A 22,472-nucleotide genomic window follows, 5' to 3' on the forward strand; every position below is an offset into this window, starting at 1 on the left:
TCATATCTATCCACTTAATATCAATCATCATCCAGTTATCTTAGCATAATTAAACATTAGTCTGTTTTATATGGATTAAAAAAACAACCTATGTGTTAATGATTGAGCTGTAGAGGTACTGATAAGCAGATTGTGTTACCTTATACAGAGTCAGGCTAGCTGTTTCCCCCTGGTTTCAGTTTTTCTGCTAAGTTAAGCTAAGCAGCTGCTGGCTGTAGCTAATTATCAAACCAACAGAAGGGGAGAGTGGTATCAATCCGCTCATCTAACTCTCAGCGAAAAAGCACTCTTCTCAAAATGTTGAACTATTCCTTTAACAAAGTGTAAGCTTGTGAAGCAATTTGTCAATCAACAAGCTACTAAACAGAATCTGTAAATGATCAAACTTACAGGAGTCCATTTTTAGGTACAAGCATCATTTATTAGCTTTACATCATGAGTAAATGTTATATTGTTATGACAGTCATTCTGTACAATTTCTCTTTTACAAATGTCAGGTAATTGAATGTGATAACTGCAGTTTCATCCTATTAAGTGAAAAGAACAGTTACAAAACCGTTAAGCTACCATGACTATGGCCTTTGCAACGGGTACTATCAAACAAAGTACTTACAAAATAAACTTGGTTTCATAATATCTGAATAACCATTAATATATTGTGTCATCAGTATATTCATGAAACCTTGGGAAGAGAATAATACCAATCCTTTCCATTCAAAGCAGAGTTGATTTACCCTCACGTTTTGTCCATTTTGAATGAGGAATGTGACAAAGACAACTTCATAATGCCCTTAGAAAAACAGACCGTAGCGTCATATCATCTTCATTTCAGACAGGGTTCAGCTCAGGTGCATCCTGGATGGAGTGTGTTTTCTTGCACATTTGGCTTCCTCTCTCATGTTATCGTGTTCAGGTGTGAAAAGCATCGTCCTCAGTAGTACGAACTCAGGTGGGAGTGAGTGGCAGGATGTCTGGTCATGGCTGAGCCCGGATAGATGGGGCTGTTGGGTGAGTTCCAGTATGTCGACGGAGGGCTAAAAAAGTTGCCAGGGGAGACGGGCATTGGTGCAGGATGGCCACCCATGAAGTTCATTTTGGGCTGGTGGCTGTGGTAGGGCTGGACGTAAGACATCTCAGTCTGGTACTTAACAATCCCTCCTTCAGCTGCGTGATTCTGGTGTGCCTGCGAGATGCCTTGGAAGTCAAATTTGTAAGCGTAGCGCTTCCCGTGCACCTTCGTCATGATGTTCTTGTCGTAGTAGTAGCGCAGAGCGCGGCTCAGCTTGTCGTAGTTCATGTTGGGCTTGCTCTTGCGCTCGCCCCAGCGCTTGGCCACCTCGTCCGGGTCGGTCATCTTGAACTCGCCGTTGGTGCCCTCCCAGGTGATGATGTTGGAGTTGTTGCTGTCGGATAGCAGCTCCAGCAGGAACTGCCACAGTTGGATCTGCCCTGAACCTGGGAGGAGAAATGAAGGGGAGGAGTTAAGGATTCAGATTCTGACTTTGTTGGTTGGTCACACAAAGAAAGAGCATTACCAGCAGTGGATGTGAAACTTTTTTCCTCCTCTGGTAATATCGGAATATTTTGGAGGATGCAGCAGGTAGCCTTTAAAATTAGCATTAGAGTTTGCAAAAAATAGATAAATTCTTCAGGATGCATCCAGTTAATTCAGGACCTTGGGCAACTCCTCATTTTCTTTTTTAACAAACTGCTTTTTTGTTTTGTTTTGGACGGATTTGTAGCATTATGACACATATCTAGCATCTCACTCAGCTTATTCCAGCAAATGTGACCTTTTCACTGTGTGGCTTGGAGGAAGTGACTGACATCAGGGCAGAAACCTACCCACAGGCCTGTGAGCGCTGGGGTCAGGGAGCTTGTATGGACTTTGTTTGCCCGTTCGGTTCTTGGATGAGCTGAGAGCTTGGCCTTCTGTGAGGAAACAGCAGGGCAAACAGTCATTTTGGTGCGAGGGAAGCCAGATTTCTTCTCAGTTATGCAATTCTGCTGACACAACAGGTGTTGCTTGATGTTTACTTCATTTTGGAAAGTTAGTGCATGTGTGCCAGCCCTTGCTTGCTTTTCTCTCATGTTGCCAAAGCAGACAGTGTAAAGGCCTCATTTGTGTCATCCTTTTTGGTTTAATTTGTGGTGGCTTAGATCCTTACCTGGGTTGGCTAGTCGACTGCTAATGGACCCTAATGTCTGATACGGGTCTGAAAAAAGAAAAAGCATTCCATTATTTTTACATGTATTTTCATTCTGATGGTTAATAATCTTATGAACCTTAATGTTTGCAAACCACCCGAAATTCCATCTATAGTGCCTTCAAGGTTTGATAAAAGATCTCTCCATATTGTTAGGCATCACATGCATCATAGGTCTGAATCTGATTGAACCATTCAAATCACAGCCCTGATCTCCAATTTGTTCAGTGACTCAAATAGGGTGTTGTACTCACTGACCACCATAACCGCCTTTTTTAGAGAACAGTCGACTGATCAGAGACAGTGTTAAGAAAGGGGATGTGAGTGGACTTATCAACAATCAATATCAACTCTTAAACATGACATTTCCTGCTCCTAGCAATTGCTACCGCAGCTTCTGCATTGACTGAAAACAAAGTCGGTGGGACAGAATCCACTGATGGGTGAGGTCAAAATGAAATAACCCCCCTCCTTTCAACAAATAATCTTGTTCGCAATTTCAGGCTGAATGAATGAAGTACAACAAATAAGTAATCAAGGCTGATTATCAGGCTGTGACATCAAAAGAAATATGCAGAGATCTATTGCGCATTATCTTGAGCCATACTAGCATGAGGCAAACAGAAATATCTCAACCCTTGATTGGATTTTCATGAAATTTTGTATAGACTTCCTTGTTCCTCAGAAAATTAACCTTTTGGTAATCCCTGGACTTTTCCTTCAGTGCCACCACAAGGTTGACATTTGTGGTTCTGCATGAAGTCTCTTTGAACGGTTGTCATGAAATTTGGTACAATATCAGAATGAATACAACAACTTTAGCACTCCCTTAACTTTTCATGTCACATTATCATCATGTCTAAATACTAACTAAATACTCTAGCAGCTTAACTGTACTTTGTGTTTAGTGATAATTAGTAAATTTTAGCATGCTAACATGCTAAACTAAGATGGTGAATATTATGCCAACTAAACCTCAGCATGTTGTCATTGTGATAATATTAGCTTGTTGCTATTAGTACGCACTAACAGAGTAGACTGTTGTTTACATATTTCCTTATATTTGTACCAGGCCTTGGAAACACTGGGTTCTTTACTGTAATTTCAAATAAAGCTTTTGAGCTTAGAACAGTCCTTTCCAGTATAATGTGAGTTTGTAGTGACTGACTTGCTTAAAGGCCCATCTGTTACCAATATGAAAATATTCATACCTTGCACAATTCTCGGAGGAGGCTCTGTAACTCTTGTGCTGTGTTGGTGCTCCATAGAGGGACCTTCAAATCAAAAACACAGTAACTAAAGTGAAATTGTTTGATCCTGATGTGGCCTAGTTTTTAACACTAACTCACAAATATAATACAATACAGCATCATCAAACTAGAAACCCCAGATCATTCATGACTACATGACTGATCCCTCCTCAAGTGTCAACTGTTTCAGTTCGAGTTTAAAGTGATCCCTGTCAGGATCCGGTCTGAGTCCTGCAGGGTAAGGAATTCCAAAAGTTGATCCCCTGAACAGAAAAAGCTCATTGTGAGAATGAGGATTTATAGTTCCCGTTGAATGGTCCACATGTTACTGGGCCTAAGTGGGACCACAAAGTCACTGAGCACCTGAGGAGCCTGATTATGTTGGCGTTTATAGATTACTTTAAGATGAGCAAATTTAGTAAAATAATCAAAACTTAACATTGAATTTGAACTTTTGAACTCTAGAGAGTAGCAGTGATGTGACCTTATTGACTTGCTTGATTGCATATCATCATTGTTGTAGATGCTGCTTGTGAGCGAGAGTTTCCGCACTAACTATTTCATCAATGAAGTCTTCATCATGATCGTTGGTTTTACATCTTCCTCAGTTTTTGTTGTCATACCTTTTGGGGCTGCAGTCATGGTGTTGGCTGGCCAGCTGTTCCTGCGGCTGATCTCATCAAAACTGTTCTCTGGACACACACACACACACACACACACACACACAGAGAGAAAAGGATGAGACTAGACTTCGACAGGCACATGGCATTAAAAGGCTTTGAAGTGGACAGTTCAGCTGCAGTAGGAAGGAAGTCAGTAAATGGAGACCAAGACAATAAGAGTTTGGGGGTCTGAAGATGACCCACAGTTTCTTGAGCAAGGGTTCTTTTGTTCAGGCCACCCCTGACGCCACAAGATTGTGAATTGTGTCCCAGGAGCAGAACCCATACCCCCCCTTTCCTGCACCGGTGCAGCTGTTTCCTGTCTGAAACTGGCTGTTAAGTTTTGGACTCATCAACTCAAGTTTTGTTTAGGACCGTGTTGTACCAAGAAACCTTTTACACTCTTGAAACTGTGGGACATGGTTCTGAAACTCAACACATTAGTTTTAAATCTCTAACTTGTTTACATAGTTTGCTCTTTTCTGACAGGTTTGAGAAAATGAACCTGAGCTCTGAGCTTTGATTACACCCAGTAACATTCTGAACAACGGGACAATATGACGAATGGGGAAACGGCGGCAATTAAACAAAAAGATACTGAAAGAAAAATATATTTTTCATAAAAATAGGTTCTCGTTCATTTATTTAAATCATGCTGCGTAAAGTCTTTGAAGTCATAATGGAATGAAAAGTAATTTCACCTTTTTTGGGTAGTTCTGTATCATATAATGAGCCATGGAAGAAATACTCAAATTCTTTGCTTAAGGAAAAGTACCAATACAACAATGTAAATATACTACATTACAAACTCATACTTATTCAGTACTTCAGTGTCTCAAAAGTAAAAGCATTCGTCCTGCAGGAAAATGTCCTCTGTGAGTGATATATTAGTGTGAATGACATTATTGGATTGTTGATACTGATGCATCAGTGTGTAAGTTGTAACTAGTCGAGGTGGAACTGCTTCATAGACATTTAGGCAGTTCAGTCCAGTGGTTCCCAAGCTAGGCGCCGGGCCTCCTCTAAAGGGTCTCAAGATAAATCTGAAAGGTTGTGAGATGATTAATGAGGCAGGAAAGAAGAGAAAAACGTTTTTATTAACCCTCTTTGGGCCTCAGTTATTTAAATGAAACCAAATTTGGTGAAACTTAGAACAGCTCATAGACGTCTGAAACATGACAAGGGACCTCAGCCACACTGTCATAAAAGCTTTCACAATGCATTGTGTTTTCTAAGCTTATGTGTTTATATATATATATATATCAGCAAAAATATTTTCCGTCTAAAATGTTGTGATGGTCATACTTAAGTACCTCAAGATTGTACTAAGTACTGTACTTTAGTGAATGCACTTAGTTACATCAATTGCATGTTTAGAGATGTAATTGATATATTTTACTGCTTGTTCTTTGTGATAATAATGCACTCAATCACTACAAAGTTGATTTTGCACATTTACATTGAAATCTAATAACTTTTAAAATTTATAAAACTAAAAATGTTCTACATATATCAAAGCATCAATATTGTGGTCATTAAAGTAGATTTCTCTATAACATCAAATGTCAATGGCTAAATGAACAACAAATAAAATAAATGTCTGGAAAGGTTATTACTATTATTATTTATAACACTCTTCTAATCTGCTTCATCAGACCTTTGGTCAGATTTGAATGAAAACACAAGCAAAGAAGCCACAACTCTCATTAGATTTTGATTTAAATGTTGCCAAATCCTGATTGGTGCGCAAAAATATGTGACATCACGCAGTTCTAACTGAACTCCGCCCACTCCAAACCGACAAAGACACAAATCCCGGGAGTGAAATAACCCAAACTGCTCTGACTTTAGCAGAAATGTTGCGTGCATGTTGGAGCCCATCACTCAGGGCAAGAAGCTGCTTGAGAAAATAGGTTTTCAGCGGATGATCTCACCTGCTTTCACCTGTAGCCTGGGCTGTTGTGGTGGTGTGTTGTTGGTGGGAGTTGTGGGGTATGAGAAGGTGGGGCTACCTGAAGCAAGGACCAAAAAAGATATTATATTAATTTCAAACAGATACAATGAAAATCAGCCATAGGGCAGAATTTGAGTGTCAAGAATAGTATTCTGAAATTAAGACTAGAGAGGTGTTGTTTTGAGTCTGTTGAGGACTTTTTAGCTCTTGTTGTATTGCTCTAGTCTTGGTTCGCGTAATATTGTACGACTGTGCTGTCATTTTGTCCAGCCCTCGTATTTCTTAATGTTACCTGGTAATCTGGACAAGGACTAGACTCTCTTCTGTAGCTGCATTTGTAACAGTGATTTGCAGAAGCTCAAGCGCTGCTGCTACAGTCGCAAACGCTACAAAATTCTGACAACATACTGTATGCCAGTACCTGCGTTAGCCAAGAAGAACAGAGGTTGCAACACTCACTGAAGACAACAAGTTTGGTTAACAATATGACAAACTTCAGCCTCAAATGGCATCATGTTCTTTCAGCCTCAACAGAAAACATAATGAGGACCTCATAAGTGCTCCGGGATTGCAAGATGTTTCTATTATTTTGTCCACATCTTCGACTGACGTTAGTGCTAGGGTGGAATTTGGGTGCCGGGAATCAAATTTTGAAATAAAGGCTAACAAACTTTAAAATATGTGTTAGAAATGTAAGATGGCGCTAAAAATTCTACAAATTCACATGCAGAAACTACTGATTTTTTTTTTGTTGAGTAATAGATGAATAATAAAGGTCAAAGTGTCAGTCTAAAACCCCAAAGCATTACATTTTAGAAGAGAAAAAGTGAAAAAGCAGCAAATTCTCACGTTTGAAATGCTGAAGAAAGCAAAAGTTTGACCTTTTTTGCTTAATCAACTGTTTTAGTCGTTTATCATCAGAAATATCAATAAATACTATGTCCGTCAGCTAGTCGGTCAATTGTCAACTCGTTTCTACACATTTCACAGTGATATTTCACAGTCTGTTCTTTTCTAACCCTGCTTACATGCCGATAAAATGCTTGGTCGCCACAGAACAATAAAAAGCATTTAAATTGTCACAACCAGACAATGTTATCAGCTGGAGCGAGCGAGAGACATCTGAGACACGAAGCGAGGCTTACTCTGCCGGAGGTAACCGAGGTGTGAGAGCAGGATGTCTGCGTTGTAGGCCGACGTGAGGCGCATCATGTCGTCCTTGGACATCTTGCACAGGGCCTTTCCGTCCAGCGCTTGGAAGAGCATGACGTCCACCTCCTCCAGGACGTACTCCTTGATGGCCCAGTCCAGCCACTGCCGCACGTGGTCCTGGGTCCAAACCTCAGGATCTGACACGAAGAGGATCGCAGAATAATGATGGGAAAAGACGCCAAAAACGCTGATTCATAAAATGTTTGGGGGAGGACTGTTTTTTTTAAAAGAGGAAATGATCTTTCAAGCTATCTGGAATTTGAATTTGAAATAGATGCCGTTCTGGCTTTCAAAAAGTCATAAACAGGAAGTTGTAGAATAGGGATGAGTCATACGGAAATCATCAGAAATAACTATTCAAACTGAAAATATTTGAAGTCCCCCTCCACTCAAAAAAAATATGTTCTACTTCTGGTTACTTCACTTGGATGTTTGGCCTTCACTGTGCAGGATGATGAGATTCAGACTCATCTGCTCAAGGGTAGAAGTTTCTCTGTGCACACCTTAAATATGATAAACTTTTTTTATATAGCACCTTTCACACAGGAAGTACAGCTCAAAGTGCTTTACAACAACGAAATCACATGCAACAAGTGAGTGCTTCATATAGAAGAGACATAGAGTGGACTTAAAAACAGGGCTAAAAAGATAATGTAGAATAAGATGGAGAATAATCCCCACTAGCACAAAAGTTTCAGACCTGTGTCAGGAAATCTCAGTTTAAGACTTGTTCAGAGCTAGCTTTGAAGCTAGCAGCTTGACGCCTCCGGTGCACACACACACACACACTGAGCGCGGACTTTTCAGTTAATACAAGATATCTTGTGACCGGCAGTTAAAACATTTGCATAGTCATTGATTCGGGAGGGAGAAGGAGTAAATGTAATTGCTAGACTGAGTTTTTTTTCTGGTTAAGCTTATATGAGACACAAGCTGTTACTCAAAATAGAGAATTTGTATGTGTTACAACATGTCTGAAGGGGTCTTTATATACCAGTTATGGCTGGCTGTGATGCCCAGTACCAAATTTAACACCAAATCTGAGACCACAGTGCTTGCAGCACTGCACTGCACTTTGTTGAATGAAAACATGTAAATGATTTTTTAGCTGTCTGGTGTTATTATGTTATTATCTAGTCTTTTATGTAGTGAAGGATCCTGCTCTTTGGGGGTTTTTTTTGAAAAAGAAGAAGAAAGACCAGAGGATCTGCGTCATGCGTAGTTAGTTTGAAGAGAACTGGTACAAATATGATGTGTTTGTAGAACATGAACGTGCTCAGTAACACCGGAAACTACTTAGATATATATGATACTAGAGACTTGAGACCACTCTGCGAAAACAGATGCATGGTTTAGCCAAACTCCAAACATGGTCACCAGTTCCTACTTGATGCTTGCTGTTCATATTTTTAGCTTCAAAAAAACATCTTTCAACTGTTTGAAACTGTCTTGTTTGTTGAAGTGTGGCACTACTAAAACTTAGGGCCATAAAATTTATTGTAGCTCGCTGTATGATTGGCCCGGCACGCCACAGGCCACCACCTGCTCGCGCCGATTTCCCTAAAGGTAGCAGCATTCAGGAAGTAAACAAATAATTACCGATAATACTGAGCTGAACACGGCCCCAGGGGTCTTCAGGGAAGAGACAAAGTGTGATATTTGTTATTTGTGGTTGTTTTGTCAGAATTTATGTGCTCCAGGACTGAGCAATAATATGGTTTTGCATATAGCGTTTCCATTATCCACATGTTGGAAAAAATATCCATGTTGATATCATCATTGATTTAAATGTTGTCCAGCCTAAATGTGTGATGTTGATGTCTAATGTTTTTATTCCAAGTCTTTTACAGGTCTTACAAATAATTGAATGTGGTTTCAAAAAATGTGCAGCATTTTTCCTAATGCACAGACAAAGTGATGTTTTTTACAGCCTACCTTGTCTGTAAAATCCTAAAAATGCCCTTAAATAAACATTTTATTATAGTTGTTATTGCTGTACATTTCATATATTACATTAGATATCCTTTCAGATATATTAGATATCTTCATCTATCTATCTCTTTATATTAGATAAAGCTAAAATTTGCAACAGCTAATATATTTTGTTGAAAATGTAATGATGCTCATATTCAATTTTTTATTAAAATAATTTGTTTTCTTTACAATGTTCGCAATTTCTTTACAATCTCCTCTCTTGCAATACAATTTCTGTACATAGCAACAAAAGCATGATTAATGTTTAATGGTTATGTTAAGGCAACTCACAGGGAAAGATCCTATTGGTTGTGTATAAATACTCCAAATTTCTGGGAGACAGGGTTGATATTTGCATGACTTTTAGATTATATTAGAATCTCTATATGTAATCTCTTCAGTCTAAATGTATGAAAACTCATGTTTACTTTTATGTATTCTGGTTAAAGGTATTGTACCTTATCTTATTTTGTGTAGTTGTGTCTCATCCTAAGAATAACAGGCCACTTTAGGTTGAAATTGATCTTGATGTCTTGGTGCAGTACTAAAATATATCGTCGTCTGATTCAGGAAGGCAAGCTCACTTCCAGTAGCAAACAATGACTATGAATTGCCCGTAATATTAGGCAGGAGCTGTAGTCGCCTCGCCCTCAGGTCCTGATTGTCCTTGGTTGACACATGCTGCTGTGATGCAACATCCGTGTATTATGAAGTAAAATAACTTGGTGCCGGTGACTCATCAACGAATCTCGTCAGATTTCACTGAGCTGAATTTGAAATCGTCCACTGCGGCGACGTCTGGAGTGGGATCCCCCCCAAAGACTGACTCACTGAAACATGCACACGAACACGCTGCCCTGACCTCCTTATGAGACGAGTCTCAAAGGATGATAACAGTATGGGAGCTGTGCGAGAACGCAGACTATGTCATCAGGTTCGTTTTTTAGCTGGTCGGAGCAGTGATTCATGGCGAAGGTGAAACGGACTAAATACAGTAGCTTTTCCAAACCATGGCTATGACTCCTCGGACAGTAATGACATATCACACGTCGTATGTCAGTGATTTTCCTCGGCAAAGAAAAAGGGAAATCCACTGTGCTCACGCTTCAGCTGTTGCAAAAGTTAAAAAGCACAAAAATCTTCAAGGGAAACATTCAGGGAGGATCAAACATGAGGCCGATCAGATCTACATATTCTCAGCTGAAACGCAAAGTGGCAGCATTGTTGAAATTAACATTGGTGCTATTTTGGGAGTGCTTTTGGAGCTCGAATGTGTATAAAGCAATAGCACACCCTTCCTGTTTTGTTGTCACGTTCATATTCAGATGAAGGCTATTTCATGTCTTCTTTGCATGTTTTAAAGGACACAGCTGGTGTTATCCAATACTTTTCATAGTGGCAACAAATCCCATGATATATGAAAAGCAGCAATGCCTTAGTCCGTCTCTCAATACTTCCCTTCTCTGTGTGTGGTTACAAATCTATAGTTTAATGTCGTGAAAAGGCCCAACAACTTCCTTAAACTGCTCAGTGCTCTGGTTTTTAACAGTTGCTCAGACAATAAATATTGCAGATGTTGGATACCGTTTACAGCTGTGGATTAATACACGTTAGTGAGTATTTACAGCTGTACTACAGTGTATGAGGGACTGAGTCATAAGTAACTACAATGTTCATGATAATGAAGAAGCGTGTCACCCACTCATAGATGTTTTTAACAGTTTTTTTTAACAACAGTGGAGGAGCCTGGAGGAATAAGCTTTGCATACACAGACGATGCTTGCTCAATCAATTTTTTGGTTTTGGTGGAAATGTAATACCCTAATGTCCTTTTGGGCTTTATCAGATGTCTTACAGGAAGCACGATGATTTAAAATGAAAATGCAGCACCGGCTCATCACGCATCACCGCCTGCTTGCTCTCTTTCTTGTTAATGTCACTGTTAAATTTACACTTTTGACTTCACACTTTTTAAATGGCATTCACTTTAAACCCTTACATCATGGTTGTTAAGCAGTGTCACTGGAGACCCGTAAGCTGGTAGTAGTGTTAGTTTGGGGAAGAGGGTGCCCATCTCTGATTCAGTTATTGATATTGCACAAGCCCCAGCTCTTGGGAAACTGTCTCATGACGGCGTCGGTCTCGTGTGAGGGTGATTGAGTGACTCAGCTCACCTGCCGGTACGATGACCCTCTTCTCCTCTGTGGCGCTGGTGGGTGGGGTGGCCGTCTGGGGGCTGACGCGGGGCTCCGGGTACGAGGCCTGGTACGGCATCGGGGCCCCGTCGTTGCTCATGTGTCTGGAGCGCTTGGTGACACTGCAGTCCACAGGGGACTCACGGCTAGAACAGAGGAGAGGGGTGATTTGATCAATAAAATATTTAACCCTAAGAGCAGCTATCATTTCGAGTAATGTTTGCCACGGCTGCTAATCTCTGGCAAAACACCGTAGATTTCACAGTTCCAACTGAGTGCACGTTTATTTCCTCCTGCGGTGTTTGCTAATGTCTGTAGCTGACAGAGGATGCATTGATACCCACACTGTTTTGCAGCATCACGAGTCCAGGCCGGGTGTGATTTAACGGTAAAATACTCATGTAGCATTTTACTGCTTGAGGTGGAGATGGGTTGCAGCTGGTGTTTCTAACAAAACGTTAGGACAGTTTGTGGTGACTAAACTGGGTATTTTAGACCAAAACCTGATGTTTTTCTAACCCTAACCAAGTGTTTTTTAGCCGAAACCTAGTCGTTGATTTAATCTTTAACAATGGTTTGTTCATTATATGTTTTTTAATTTCAGATTTTACTCTGAAAACTTCCTGCTAACTACGGCTGTCACATGCAGCGGACTAAAGAGTACAACGTTCCCCCTTGAAATGTTGTTGCAAGTTTAAACAAGTTTAAAGGAGCAGAAATTGGAAGTAGTCATAATACAAGTACCTTAAAATTGTATTTGTAGTTAAAATGTATGAAAATGTAGTTAGTTACTTTTCACCACTGGCAATATGTAATCCTTCAGTTAAGATTAAAACACCAAAATTACCATATTTGGAATTCAAACATAGTGGTGGTGAACAACAAGAGACACATGATTTCATCTGGAAAGCAAACAATAAACATTTTTTGGGTCTGGAAACCCCAGAATGTTGAAATTGGCTCGTGACGAGGCCACAGTCAGATAATCCAGGAACCTGTGCTCCCCTGTGGCCTCGGCCTGTCCTGACTCACCTGGTCCCATTGACGTGTTCGGCTCTTTTCCCAGGGTTTTGTGCCGCTGACCCCACCCACTCTGGCTCGGTGGGCTCGGGACTCGGCTTGGAGGCCTGGCTGAACGCGCCGGGCGACGTCATCTCGGTCTTCATGTGCATGGCCGGGGCTGCGGTGTAGGTCGGCTCGAATATGGGCTGGTCCTCACTCACCACGGACAGCGCTTCCTGTCCAACAGAGCCGCAGCAGTCAGTGTCTGCCAATAATGTGCCGGGTCACAACCTGTGGAAACTGGCTTTTTCCACACACAGACTCAGTTTACTCCACGAAAGATGGTTCAGCGAACGTGAACAGAAGTTAAACCTCATCAGCTATAAGAGCTGTAGAAGGAACAATAATAGACTTTAAAACCTGAAAGATTAAACTTTTATCTGACGTTTTGAAGGAAAAGTTTTTTTATAGTGGGGCCATGAACAAAAACACCTTTCCATTTTTAAAGTTCAGTCCTTGTAGAGAAGGAAAACATCATCCAAACTTTCAACAAAATCGATAATCCTTCGCAGAGGATATACCAGTGACAGGAAATCATTTCTCCTTTATCATATCTGCTTAAACTCTTCACTGCAACAGCAAAAACAGCAAGAAAAAGCATCCAGGTAGAGAAACTACAGATAACTGATTGAAAATGTTAAGATCCAAAGACTGACTTTAATACATATCTATGTGTTAAATTCATATTATATATAGGTTGAATTACCTTCTCCATCAAACTTCATTCTCTATTTTCTGTTGTATATTTACCATTCATGGGATCTTATGAATATGTAGAGCTACATAAAGATTTGCTGTTCCTAGCTTTATGGTTAGGTACACGTTTCTTTTATGTGGATGTAAATGTTATTGGATGCGCTGCCTTCTTCTTAGCAGTGTCGAGATTCAAACTGGCACATGGTGTTGCTGTGTGATTGATTAAAACTGTTTGTGTATGTTTAATCTAAACAGCCAGAGAATTAGGAGGTTATCAAACCACTTGGAAAAATATTTCGACAAGTAACGGTGAAACGGTGTAAAGGCAGTCAGGAGGCTGTCTAATCTTGAGGAACATCAGTAACCTTAACCACAGTTTTGTGCGTTAGTATTGGGGCTGCAGGGGGGGAGGGTATTAGCTCAAGGTGGAGTCTAATCGAAGTTTAAGTCTGTCTTCCTGTGTTCAGCACCTACTATACAGTGAGGCCTCAAAACCACCCCAAGATGCCACTTTGATCACACGCACTTGGGAGGGCGCAGGCTGGACCTGTTGTTCTGTCTGCTCCTCAAATTAACTGTGTGCATGCGCGATGCAACCACGGCAGCCTGAGTGGGTGCAAGTGCGTGTTTGTTTAGAGGAGTTGAGCATTGTCTTCAGGCCTTGTACGTCAGTGCTGTGCTTTTTCAGTGGCCTACAGGAAACCTGGCCGCCATGTGCAGAGGAACCTTTTGGCACAGGCCAAGGGAGAGGAAATGGTGCAGGAGGGGGGCACAGTGTAAAAATGTGGGTCATTTTAAAGCTGGAAAACAACCCTACAGGCCTGTGGTCAGGGGAGGAGAGCGGGTCGGGTTCACTGGACAGCAAGAAGACTATAGCCGTGATTGAAGTGCCGCCTTTGCATTGTGTCTTCTTATTTATTTTTTTTTTTAGCTCAATTGTTACCTGAGCGTTGTACGGCCCTTCTTAATGCATGGCACACAGTTTGGCATTTCCTGTGGGCTGCAGACGAACTCATACGCAAGTCAGTGCGTGGGATTCCAGCAGCCTCCTGCTGCGGTCGCTGCTGCGTGGAGCGTTTGCTGCCGTGTAATGGATACGCCCTTTTTTTTAAGCAAGCACATGCAGAAGGTTTTAGTTCCAAAAAGCCCACATTGTTAAATTTCACGTGACACAAATATTACCTGACACTCATTGCTCAAGATCTGAAGACACAGTTGATAACACACATAAAATGTCCTGTTTTAGATTAAATTTGATTACAGTATTAAAATAAACCCATGCATGCGGAGATACTGTCTTTTTTTCTGCTCTGCTTCCTGAGTTGAATCTACCGCCTACATTACCCAGAATGCACCTTGATCACCAACAGTTCGGTTGGAGATTCAGGTGTTTATGCTAGCAGCAGCTAATGTTTTGGAGCGGGCTACAGAGGTCTGGTAACTCTTCACACAGATTTTTGTCATTTTTGAACTCGCAGTCTCAGTGACATCACTTAAGGCACTTTATCGGGCTTCAGGCAGCTCCCTCTAGAGCTGCAAAAGGCTTTTATACAGCTTTTTTGAGAAATGCAGTACCACTCCCCAAGACTTCACTTCATTAAAACCTTAAATGTTATGTTCTCGCTTATGAGCTGTCACAATATCTAATTGTGCATGCTAACTAGAAGCTAAAATAGTTTAAAAAATGTAAAAAAAAAATATCCATGCAGCTTGCATGTGGCAGAGCTCTCGCAGGCCGCCATATCATCCTGCTCGGCATTCTTTTGACCGCACTCCTGTTTTCTTCTTCAGCTGATTTGTTTTACTTCAGTTGCGCTGTGCTCTGTCTTCCTCTCACACACTGGGCGCCTTCAGAGGCCCGTTTCTCCGTGCAGAAGTGAAACAGTTGGCTGAGAGAGGCTACCAACAGCAAATTCACACGAGGAGACATGACAGTGAAGAGCTGTACACCACGGTTTTTTAGTGCTCAACTCACAAACTGCTGATATTATCGTGACTCGCAGCGGCTCATCGAAGTCGGTTTTCAGCACAGTACATTCAGTGACAAGCAACCACAAACTCACACTCCCGCTCTTTCTTTATCTTCCCCTTGTGCTCTCTCCCTCTCTTTCTCTCTCTCCTCTGCACACTGATACAAATATACCAAAATGTGGCCTGACCGCTAATGCCACAACTGACTTCCTGTTCAATGTGTTTCAGCCTGTTGCTCAGTGACACAAAACAACTTTAAAAAAAAAAAGCAGAGAAAACCATGACCTTCTTGGGGCTGAGGCTGCCGTGCGCCTCGATGCCCTAAACTTTACACCGGTTGTGTTCAGTTTGATAGTAAACACTTCAACCTTTTCACTCGCTCAGTGAAAAGAGCACAAACATGAAGTCCTGCACGGAAACTTTTGACACGCTTGAAGTCAGCAGCTTCACGGGTTGCATCATGCAGTCTTGCCCAAACCCAGAGCTTAGAGCGTGATCACAGGTTGTTTATGACATGGATGTTCATGCATCTTGTATCTTTATGAAATAAATAAGAAGATCAAAGGGATATTACAACACAGCCTGAATGAGACAATATTAGGCCATGTTATGAATTAGATATGGAGGTTGAACTGTTTTTAAGACCAAGGGTTCCCAGTTTTTATTATGATAGATAGATAAAGTTTTGTGAGGTGTTTTTTTGCTGTTAGATATGATTTTATGCTTAATCCAGATGGAACAGCAGCAAGTGACTGGGTGATTGTACTAACCTTCAATCAGTTCATCAACAATTACCAATATTTTCTTTGTGTTGTCTTGCTGGAGCCCACTTTGGGAGCCAAATTAGGGCTGCAACTGACACTTCATTATCAGTTAGTCTGCAGATTATTTTCTATATTAATCATTTGGCCAGTAAAAGATCAGAAAACAGAACGTGCATGTGAATGCCAGTAAAAAAATATTCTCAAGGGTCAAATGTTTTGTCTAATTGCAGCCAAAAAAAAAAAATCAAAGATATTTACAATGATGTAAAACACGAAAAAGCAGCCAATTATCTCATTTGAGAAGATGGAACCTCAATTTTTTTGGGGCATTCTTGCTTGAAAAATGACTTGAAACAGCTAATCGATTAGTGAAATAGCTGCATATTAATTTGTTGCCAATTGATTAATCAACTAATCGCTTGAGCTCTGCTGGTAACTTAAAACCAGTGTTTGATCAAATCAAAGCCAGATGAGTAGCAACAGGAGAGAAGAAGAAAAAACATATTTCTGCTGCTCAAAATCATCACAAATCATCTAACTGCTTTTTTCTTCTTGTGATTTAATGGATCTATAGATCTCTAAAATATGTTTAAAACAAGGGGGAACTGAACTGGATGCAACAGGTCACAAGAAGACATTGCTTTGGTTAAAGGCCAAAACGTTTGGCAACCACTGGCCTAAACTGCAGCTGCAGCAACACTCTCTTGAATACATGATTTACATGTAGAGTCCGTTTTATTTTTTAGTTGTTTTATGACATGTTTTAGGCACTACTCCATCAACTCTTCATGTTTGGAAACACCAATAAACTTGTAATGTGTTGATGAAGCTGATTTGGTGACTTCATCCCTCCTACAAATACCCCTCATCTCATGAAGGCTGTTTTTGCTCATCCCAAAACATTTTCTTTACTCTGGACTGATTGAGATTTATTTAGAGACTGAAACTTAACTAATCTGGCCTGATAATGGCAGCACCATTCATGCAGGAGTTATAATTTATTTTAAAAAAGGGAGAAACTTCACCTTTCTAGGGTCTGTTGAGTTCTTTGCTGTGTTTCGAGACATTAGATTTGTTTATCTGTGGTACTGAGCTCCTGGTTACATTTGCTCGACCACAAATGGCTTCCAGATACTTGCAGAAAATTTTAATGAGCATGTCAAATGGGTGTCAGCTCCTATCACGGCTGTGGGAGGAGGACATTGATATGGTTTAGAGACATATAAAACAAGGTGTAGCCAGCAGAAACAGGCCAGAGATCATGTTGTGCAAGGGCACTGGCTGTGTGCTCGCCATGTCAGAGGCAAGCGGCGGAAAGCAGAAGTAAAAGTTAAGGCAAGCTGATTTTGCAAAGGCCGGAGCAGCTGCGCTTTCTGCTGCACAAACAACAATGCGGTTTTCACAGCTCGGAGCCTGGCAGCAGGCAGGCCCGTGCAGGCCGCAAGCGCAGAGCCGGACCCGGTTCTCCTTAACCTCCCAGCCCGTGTGAAGCGACAGTGCAGACCTTAAACAATGCAACGCCTCCGTTTGTCCACTCCGTTGCTTTCTGGCGAGGCTTTGTTGCCTTTTCTACATTTTTTCTAGTCCACGGAGCGGAAATGTGTGCGGAAAGTCTGAGGTTTGAGACAGGAAGCCTGCTGAATTCAGATAACGACACCTGACAAGTGCTCCCGTTTGCAGCTATAAATTTGACTTAAAATAACCTCAGACACCCAATCTGCTGCGACAGGCTACAAGAGAGTAATTATCTGAAAAATAATTACGCGCTATCAGCGAGGAACCGTGTTCGAGTGACAGCATCAAAACAGCAGAACAATATTTAAAAATAGTTTTAACGGACAAAATGAATGAGGTTTCGCCTCTGCGTGTTTCCATTCACCTGCACTGGCCCTTTAATTGCGCACTCTTTTTTATGACACAACGAAAATAATTTAACTCCATTGACTTTTCCGCCCAAAATACGTCAGTTTTTATTGAAATATTTTTTTAGAAACGAAACAAAAGGGAAATGAGTGCAATGATTAGTTCCTCAATCTACCGGGGTCCCTTTTTTAAAAATGCCTTCTAGTTTTACAATGGGCTGAACACGACATTAATCGTGGTTGAAATATCAAGTGATTCATTATAATAAATCGGTTATAACACATTAACAATGTGCGTATTAATATTGCGTTAAAGTAATTCAGAAGGTTCCAAGAATATTTTATCGCAGAAATAGCGCTAAAAGCCACCAGGCCAGTGCTGCATAGACTGCATGGATCAGACGCATTCGTTAAAAGATGACATGAATGTGTCTGTTTCTGACCTGCATCATCAGATAAAAGAGGTCTGGCCTTTTTCTCGCTGCGCAATGTTCAGTTTTCAGTGTTAATTTAATCACAAAGTGCATTTTCGGGTTGAATCCCTGACATAAAGGCCTCTGTTTCTGCACTTCTTAGGAGATAAAACAGCGAAACAGTTACTGCGCTGTGGTCGTCCAGAGATGATAAACAGGTGCAGCTGTAATAGTATGAAATGTGAAATACCAGCCATCTGATGGGAACGGATCCTCCTGATCTTTAGAAAGGGACTCTCAGTGTATCCAGGTTGATCCATGGTGCCTTCAGGGACACCTGCCTTGTGCGCACCAGTAAAGTCCTGCATCCCCTCATTAACTCTTCCTTAAAGGAAAAAAACACTTTGCTCAAGCTCGTTTAATGCTCAGTTATTTCGCTCTTCGTGAGTTATTTTTGTTGTTGTCTTGCGGGTCCGTGGATGATGCGGGATGAGCTCGATGAAACGCTGCGATTAGAAAAAAAAACCCGAAACGCGTGCGTTTGGAAATCCTCTTTTACGCGCGTAACCGGCCACCAATTAGTGTTTTTATCTGACTGTAAAGATGTAGTGGTTAGTTGTGTTATTATAGAGCCGACATACAACCACGAACGGGAAGGAAGAGGAAATTTTGTACAAGAAGGAAAGAGTGGGGAGCTCGCATCACCGCCTTGACTCTCTCACTCAGCAGACTCTGGTGTGGGTGGCCGTCTGTCATGTTCCGCAGCGGCAGCGGCGTTAAAAACACTTCAAACACGTACCTTTATCGTACAGTCCATTGCAGCAGCCTCGCAGTCTTTGTCATTTAGTCGTTTTTGTAAATGTTACAGACAATTTAGCCTTCTAACCTCACTTCAATGCATGCAGGGGTGCATTGGCTCTATGTCGCAAACCATTGCAGTTACAATTTTTTGCTCGCAGACCATAACCGGATGACAAGTTTTTTTTCCTCTCTCTCTCTCTCTCTCTCTCTCTCTCTCTCTCTCTCTCTCTCTCTCTCTCTAAATTGGGAAGTGAAGTCACACTTAACACTGAAAGCGCTGAAGCTGCTTCTCATGAAACCAACGCTTGCTGCTCAGAAGGAAAAAAAAAGAGAAAATGAAGCGTTTTGTTTTTTGTGTGTGTCAGATTAATTTAAATGGTGTCGTTGGGCATAAACACAAACCAGCAGTTGTTTCATTTATGCCGCAGTGTAAATGAAAGGACAGATGAATGCCTGCACAAGTCAGAACTAAAGAGGACAAAAAAAGGACAAAAAACTCTGCAAAATGTGTGCTTTTTTTGAGAAAAGGTTTGTCACATAAATGCCTAAATGGCCAGGGACCAGACTATTTACATGTGTTTTAAAACAGCAACATGTGTTAAAAAAGGTCCGTTTTCATAAAAATGCTTCTATATGGTGAAAATGGTTTCAATGGGAGCCTATTACAGTTTAAAGGAGGTGTGAAAACGTGTTATTAAAGGAAATGGACACCTTCCAATCTGCATGTCATGACTTTCAATGAAATGTGTAGCAGATGCACACCCTTTTTCAATTTATCTAACATGTTTGTGTTACATCGTCTGTGGGCTATAGTTTGGATTGAATCTGTGCTCCTTGTTTTGGATATTTTGGACTCTTGTGCTGTATGTATGTATGTTTGACTGAATAAAATGATCTGAAACAAGGAGGAATAAAATATGGCCAAATTTCTCCACTGCAAACAAAAAAAATCTCTTTTCTCTTTCCATAGTCAGAAGTTATTTTAGTTGTGAAATGTTAAAGGTCAGCACTATATATTTAGTGTAAAAAAGAGTGCCTTCTTGACCACATTATGTTAATTAAGGCACAATAAGATCATGGGTCATTAAAGCACCACTGATCCTCTTGACGGAACGGGTCAGGGGTTCCCAAACTGCAGCTCAGGCTGCTTACAGGCTTTTCAGGGAGGCCCCAAGCAAAATTAGTTTTATTCCACTGTTATTTATTTAAGCCTTCACTCTTATCACTGTGGCTGCACTGCAAAGAGGGAATTTTACACTAAAAACATTAAAACTTTGTAAAATTCCCACTCAGACTCGATGTCTGCCTCATACTGTGAGCTTTCGATGAACATATGAATCATAGATTTTGTCTCCTTGAACGCCTATTATAGATGTATCTTTTAATAGTGAACAGGAGGGGTGAACACAGCAAGTAAAACCCGTTTTTATGATCATAAGGGCCTTATGGAACAGGCTGTTTTCAGCAGGTAATTTTATTTTATTTATACATAAGAGCAGCATTACAATGAACAAAAATGGAGCTGTTCAGTTCATCCAGTCCATAGCTATAGTTGAATCCTTACATAGAGAGTGCATCCAAGCCAGTTTTAAGTAAAGTCAAGTGATGGCACTCTGTTAATTTTATAATCTTCTTAACAGAAAATAAAAATGTGCAGTTTAGTTTTAGTGCTTGGGAAGAGCTGGGGGGCACACAACGTCATGCAGAAATGACCAAAGTGAGTGAAAGTAAAATTAAACAGCTCCCTGGTTATTGTATCAAGCCTGAATATCACGAGTCAGTCCAAATTGTGGGAACATTAGTTAGCTTTTCAGTCTGGACACTCGACACTTCACGAAACATCCACTCCAGAGTGCCATTAAAACTTTTATTGTTTTAATTTCCGGCAGGTTTGGTGCTTTTGCGTTGCTCCGTGACAGCGTCCTCTCGCCGTGACCCACAGTGGAGTGATCCCGGGTGGATTCCTGGTGCTCCAGTGCGCACGGTTGTCGATCACCTCGTGTTGTGTAACCTTATCCCGTTTGTGTCCTTGTCTTGAGGTGGGGCTCCCAATCACGACTCCCGTCTCCCACCGACGCGCACGATTTCACCCAGCTCCACTTTTCCAGATGGGGCTGGTCCTCAGCGTGTGTGTGTGTGTGTGTGTGTGTGTGTGTGTGTGTGTGTGTGTGTGTGTGTGTGAGGAGAATAACAGAGATGTTTGTTTATACAAGGCCCTGGGCTCGGCCTTATCTGCTGCAGCCACTCACGCCGTGATTTCAGACTTTCTTCAGCGGGCACTTGTGTGTTTTTTTACGGGCCATTGTTTTGTCGAATGGTTTCTAAAGATACAGAGATTTTTTTCTTCCTCCCACCTCATTAGAAACCGACTGCTCTGATTTCAAAAGCCCGCACTTCATCCCCACCCAAACTGTGGCTCAGTTATTTAGTCCGACAATCACAATGACCGCAGCGTTGAAATATGTGAAGGCCATTCATGATAGAATAAAGACTCACTGAAACGGTTGTTTCGGCTGCTGTAATCAATATTCTTGTAGTTTGGATTCTATTTTTACACCCTCAATAGGTTTAAAGATGTAGAAATATTTGATTAACTTCTTTATGCTTATTACACTTAAAACGCGTCCCCTTGAAGTCCATAAGAGTTAAAAACCTTATTGACTGGTTTCAAAAACAACTAACAATTTCCTTATGATTTGATCTGATATCAATAAATTAATCGTTTGGTCTCTAAAAAGTCAGAAAATAGTGAAAAATGTAAAATATCTTGTTGTGTCAATTACTTAACCATTGAAATTAAATGTCGATGAATTTTCTGTGGGTCGACTCATCGATTAATCACCTAATCATTTCAGCTCTTGTTTTACTCTATTTGTTCGGATGAGAAATAGAATAAAAATAGATCAAGATCAACAGAAATGTTAGAAAGGTCTTAATGGTGGGACTCAATAGTGATTCTGCGACATTATTGTGCTGTTTGGATGTGATTTATCTGATAAGATGTAGTTATTCTCAGAGATTTAGTGGAGTGACTTTGCTGCTCTGTGTGAATTTATGACTTTTTAATGCCTCAGGATAAGATGTGTTTTATTTGTATGACAGCATATGGGACCTTTAACTGTGAGTTGTCTTATTTTCCTGTTTTTAATCTAAATTTCAATTATTAATGAATAATCCTAAATTTTGTCTAGTGTCTTCACAAATATATGTAAATATATTAAAGGTACTACATCGTCTTTGTTGCTTTTGAATTTACATATGAGTTGCTAAAATGTTATATTCTACCAACTGCAACGTTAATTATAATCAGATAATAGCAGTGACAGGAGCCACTCTGCTGCCTAATCCGTACTTTTACTTTTGACTTTAAGTACCTCTTGTTGCTCATCGCCTTCTTTTACAGTGTTATTGGTATAAAATATTACTTTCAGGCTAAGTCAAAGATCCAT

At 40.7% G+C, this 22,472-nt stretch overlaps 1 protein-coding gene across 3 annotated transcripts; it reads right to left on the reverse strand.

Annotated features, from left to right (window-relative positions):
• Window positions 1-405: 405 nt before the first annotated feature.
• fli1rs (Fli-1 proto-oncogene, ETS transcription factor-related sequence) lies at window positions 406-19,191 on the reverse strand. Of its 3 annotated transcripts, none has more exons than XM_041942263.1 (10): window positions 19,022-19,191; window positions 12,487-12,692; window positions 11,434-11,600; window positions 7,219-7,422; window positions 6,054-6,131; window positions 4,081-4,149; window positions 3,419-3,481; window positions 2,169-2,216; window positions 1,846-1,932; window positions 406-1,455 (listed from the first exon to the last, which is right to left on the reverse strand). In XM_041942263.1, exons 1-10 carry the CDS (start codon window positions 19,037-19,039, stop codon window positions 932-934), a joined length of 1,464 nt encoding a protein of 487 aa, XP_041798197.1. In that variant the 5' UTR covers window positions 19,040-19,191; the 3' UTR covers window positions 406-931. The 3 variants fall into 3 exon arrangements, with proteins under 3 accessions (XP_041798197.1, XP_041798198.1, XP_041798199.1); XM_041942264.1 differs by lacking the exon at window positions 19,022-19,191 and adding an exon at window positions 18,473-18,927; XM_041942265.1 differs by lacking the exon at window positions 1,846-1,932.
• Between the last annotated feature and the right edge of the window lie 3,281 nt (window positions 19,192-22,472).

The sequence above is a fragment of the Chelmon rostratus genome, chromosome 8 (genome assembly GCF_017976325.1).
Source record: "Chelmon rostratus isolate fCheRos1 chromosome 8, fCheRos1.pri, whole genome shotgun sequence".
Lineage (NCBI taxonomy): Eukaryota > Metazoa > Chordata > Actinopteri > Chaetodontiformes > Chaetodontidae > Chelmon > Chelmon rostratus.

Excerpts from the sequence above, each read along its gene's own strand:
- fli1rs (XM_041942263.1), bottom strand. Across the intron at positions 11,601-12,486 it reads GAACACGTCAATGGGACCAG|CCGTGAGTCCCCTGTGGACT; the intron begins GTGAGTCAGGAC and ends CCTCTGTTCTAG. Across the intron at positions 7,423-11,433 it reads GAGGGTCATCGTACCGGCAG|ATCCTGAGGTTTGGACCCAG; the intron begins GTGAGCTGAGTC and ends TCTTCGTGTCAG.